This window comes from Papaver somniferum, chromosome 2, assembly GCF_003573695.1.
Source record: "Papaver somniferum cultivar HN1 chromosome 2, ASM357369v1, whole genome shotgun sequence".
NCBI lineage: Eukaryota > Viridiplantae > Streptophyta > Magnoliopsida > Ranunculales > Papaveraceae > Papaver > Papaver somniferum.
Window position 1 is genome coordinate 19,743,454 of NC_039359.1, and position 3,603 is coordinate 19,747,056.

Below are 3,603 nucleotides of genomic sequence, written 5' to 3' on the forward strand. Positions count from 1 at the left end.
TCGATACCCCGAGCAACATTTTTGGTTCTAGGTCTGTGAGTTTCATTTCTCTTATCCATTGTTTTATAATCGAATCGACGATGTTTTGATTTTACGATTCGCGGCGATGTTTCGGTTGAACGAGGAAATTTTTTTTTTCTTCCACAATCGGAAGATAATATGAAACTGGAAGAAGAAGAGTTGAAATGAGTAGAATTGTTTTTGATTTGGTTTTTATACAGTTTTACCAGAAGGGCATTTATGTAACTTCAATATCATATAGGATACCCCTTAACTAGAATATTTGGCTGGGTACAAATTGATGGCCCCTAAATCCTTTGGGATGGCCCCTAAAAACGCCAGGTTTATAAACTGTGAAATAATCCTACTCTTTTTTACCACTTCACTCTCTCTTACATCATTTCACTCTCTCGTATCGTCATCTACAAGTCTTCTCTCCCTTTAATGGTCTTTTAAAGGTCTCACAGGCTCATCTCTCAAAAGTTGTATCACGCTTTATGCAGTCCGGTCTGAAATGTCACCACCAGAGTTTGCCACTGTCAAAAGTAAACCCTAAACTCTGTCTATCTCTCTTTCAATTTTGTTTAATGAGTCTAGTTCTGTTCTGTAGTGATTACTAAGAACTTAATCGTCTAATCTGCAGGAACCTTTCTGAAATTTATGGATGAGGTAAAGCATTTTTCATGGTTGTACCGCTCGAACTTGTTTCTTATCTTCTATACCGTGATTTTGTCCGTTTTTACGGGTTTTTGTCATGGACTCTTTCTACTTAGGTCTAAAGTGTTTCTCTAGTTTGCCGTCTCAGTCATGATTAGGGGTGGTAGATCATTTTGGGGAAGTAGGAGCATGTGCATAACTAGAGCTTACTTTCTCGTTTTAGGGTTTTATGGTGAATACTTGTTTTGATTTTGATGTTAGCAAACCAATATCATATACTCAAATTTGGGGGTTACTAAATTAATTCTGATGTTCTAGGGAGGGAAGGTGTGGTTCTTCAAATCGAGGCACGGAACCCGGCATTGGTGTTAATAATGGTGATTCCATGTACCTGGCAGCTGACACCTTGTCACACAATACAATATATATTATGTTAACTCAAATGGTGAGCAGGTGCAGGAACACTTCATCGATTTGAACGCGCAGAAGATCGTCGTGCTCCACAATGGGATTGTTACAGTCGCAGCTGGAGAGAGCATTTGGTCTGACCATATCATCGAGCGCTTAGAAGAGAGGGTAATTTATTTACGTTATAAACTATTTGTTCTCTTCAAAGTTAATTATGCCTATAATTAGTATCTTTTCAAACTGCAGCAGAATCATGGAAATGTTCTCTCATCATCCATTTTTTTTAGCTGTTAATAGTCCAGTTTCCTGCAAACATGCTCTCATTTTTTATTGTTCTTGTGTAGATTATCAATGGGGAAAACTTGACGCCATCAATGTGTTCGGAGTTCACCAATTTTTTCTTGAACAACCCCAATGGCTTCAATAGGGGTCCAGGGCTTCCAGACGACTTCAACATCAACGACATTGAGAAATGCGATATCTTGTTTGCGGGATTTGTTCCTGACCCTTGTAATGTGAGTAAATCTTTTACTAGAAATTTGCAGCATCATTCATAATAAGTTCATGTTCCTTTTTGTTTTGTTTTTAGTTGAATTTTGTACCTAGCATCAAACAGAACTTTTTGTCCATTGCAAAGTTTACTGAAGACAGCAAGGTTTCTGTAGATTTCTTTGAACGGTATATGGGATTTAATGTGTGCTGAAAGGAAAATTACATCAATCAAACACCTCACACACACTCGGTTACACTTGTGCACACTAAGCTTGCATTACAAAAAATGCTTCAACTTTCTTGGTGTTGTTGTTGTTAATGCTTGTTATTGTTTTTGCAGGATGAAGGATCTCGCCCTAGCTTATTCTTCGGGAATAAACATGATTCCATTGAGATAGTCGATGCAAACCGAGATATTGCTGACCTCCCAGAAGGAGAATTTGTTACAACATTTGCAGCCGTAGGAACTGGGGATGACTTTGCTGAACATGTTCTCGGACAAAACGTGGACTCTCTTGCTGATGGGAGGCTTATGCGAGATGTGCATGCCAGAAAAATCTTGAAGGCAATGCGTGCCGCTTTTCTTGCAGATCCAGAAAACACTGGTGGGTTTGTCAACATGGCACATGTAACCAGACGTGGCCTTGGTGGTATGATTAGGTTTGGCCCTGATCTTGGGGAAGAGATACGCCGGTTGAAGCGTGCTGAGAACAGAATGAGGAGGATTCATGAGAATAGAATGAGGAGGTTGAGAATGCTATGCAAGTTGAACCGTTTTCGATATGCAAGATGAAGGCAAGAAGAAGAAAGAGTAGTTAAAGAAGAGAAGAAACTTTTTACTACCTGTTTAGGAGAATTATTTTTACAAATATATATTACTAGGATTTTTGAAGTCAAAGAGGAAGGGGATTAAACTGGTATATGAATATTCTCTGTTTTCCATTTAAAAAATCGTCCTGGGCTTTTGGAAACATTGAGATCTTTGTTTTCCTCTTTGTTTTATTTCGTGGCAGAGGTTTTAATGGGATTTGGCACGAGGTTTTGGTTAGTTGTTTAAAATGAATATCTATTAGTAGGTTTTTCCTATGGAGAATGTAGTATGTGTATGATGTATGTATCCAACACTTGCCATCTCTATTTGATGGTAACTGCACAGTGGTGATTCAAGGGGGGTGATGAAATTCCTCCACTACAACATAATGCAATTTTGAGGGCACTTTTTTTCTTTTAGGGGTTTTTAGTTTTACCCCCTAAAACAAATTACTAGTGACAGTGACTAAATACAACCCTAAATATGACTAAATACAACCATAAAGATAATGAATATTGACAACCACTTTAAGTGGGTAACCAAAACCTACTGTAGGACTTGCCACGGGATTAACCAAACTAATGTCGTTGTTTTTTATGTGTTGAAAATAAGTAGGAATATGAGTCATTAGGCTAACCGAGCGAAGCAGGGGAGGACTTTATATATAGTGATTTTGTATCACTGTGAAGTATGACTTTTTTTTTCAACTTGATAAAAAAAAATTGGATTTGGTGTCTGTTTATTAATGAAAATCCGAAAATATTTTTTTTTTTTTTTAGACAGTTTCGTAGATAAGCCGAAAAATGGAAGTAATCGTGTCAAATTAGCGGACAAAAAAAGGACATGGAGGTTGAAAATCTTTTAATTGTTGAGGGCAGTAGAGTAAAAATCGAGGTAAAGGATAGAGTGTCGAATCCGACCACCTCCAAATTTTAATTTTTTCATTTTTTCCTTTTTTCTTTCTTATTCCTTCTTCTCTCGATTTTGGTTCACAGAACCAGAAACTACCATCTTCTTCTCCTCAGGTAATTCAGTCCACCACCATCACCTCCACCTCCATCACCATCAACACCGACACCAGATTCTCCACCATCATCATCGCGTCCACCGTTATCTGAAGATTTAGGTCTGTTTATTCCTCTTTCAAGTTCATTTCAGTGCCCTAATTTCTCCACCATCATCAGAAGATTCAACTCCAATCGATTGGTAAGAAATTTTGGTTTGATTTGGTTTTT

General features: G+C 37.8%; 1 protein-coding gene across 4 annotated transcripts; it reads left to right on the plus strand.

Moving 5' to 3' along the window:
- The first annotated feature begins 408 nt into the window (after nucleotides 1–408).
- On the plus strand, nucleotides 409–2,645 carry LOC113353018. 4 transcript variants are annotated; one of them, XM_026596739.1, is made up of 6 exons: nucleotides 417–545; nucleotides 644–669; nucleotides 976–1,034; nucleotides 1,111–1,233; nucleotides 1,410–1,580; nucleotides 1,898–2,645. In XM_026596739.1, exons 3-6 carry the CDS (start codon nucleotides 1,032–1,034, stop codon nucleotides 2,348–2,350), a joined length of 750 nt encoding a protein of 249 aa, XP_026452524.1. In that variant the 5' UTR covers nucleotides 417–545; nucleotides 644–669; nucleotides 976–1,031; the 3' UTR covers nucleotides 2,351–2,645. The 4 variants fall into 4 exon arrangements, with proteins under 4 accessions (XP_026452522.1, XP_026452523.1, XP_026452524.1 ...); XM_026596740.1 differs by having other exon boundaries at nucleotides 1,117–1,233; XM_026596737.1 differs by lacking the exon at nucleotides 644–669 and having other exon boundaries at nucleotides 409–545.
- Nucleotides 2,646–3,603: the final 958 nt, after the last annotated feature.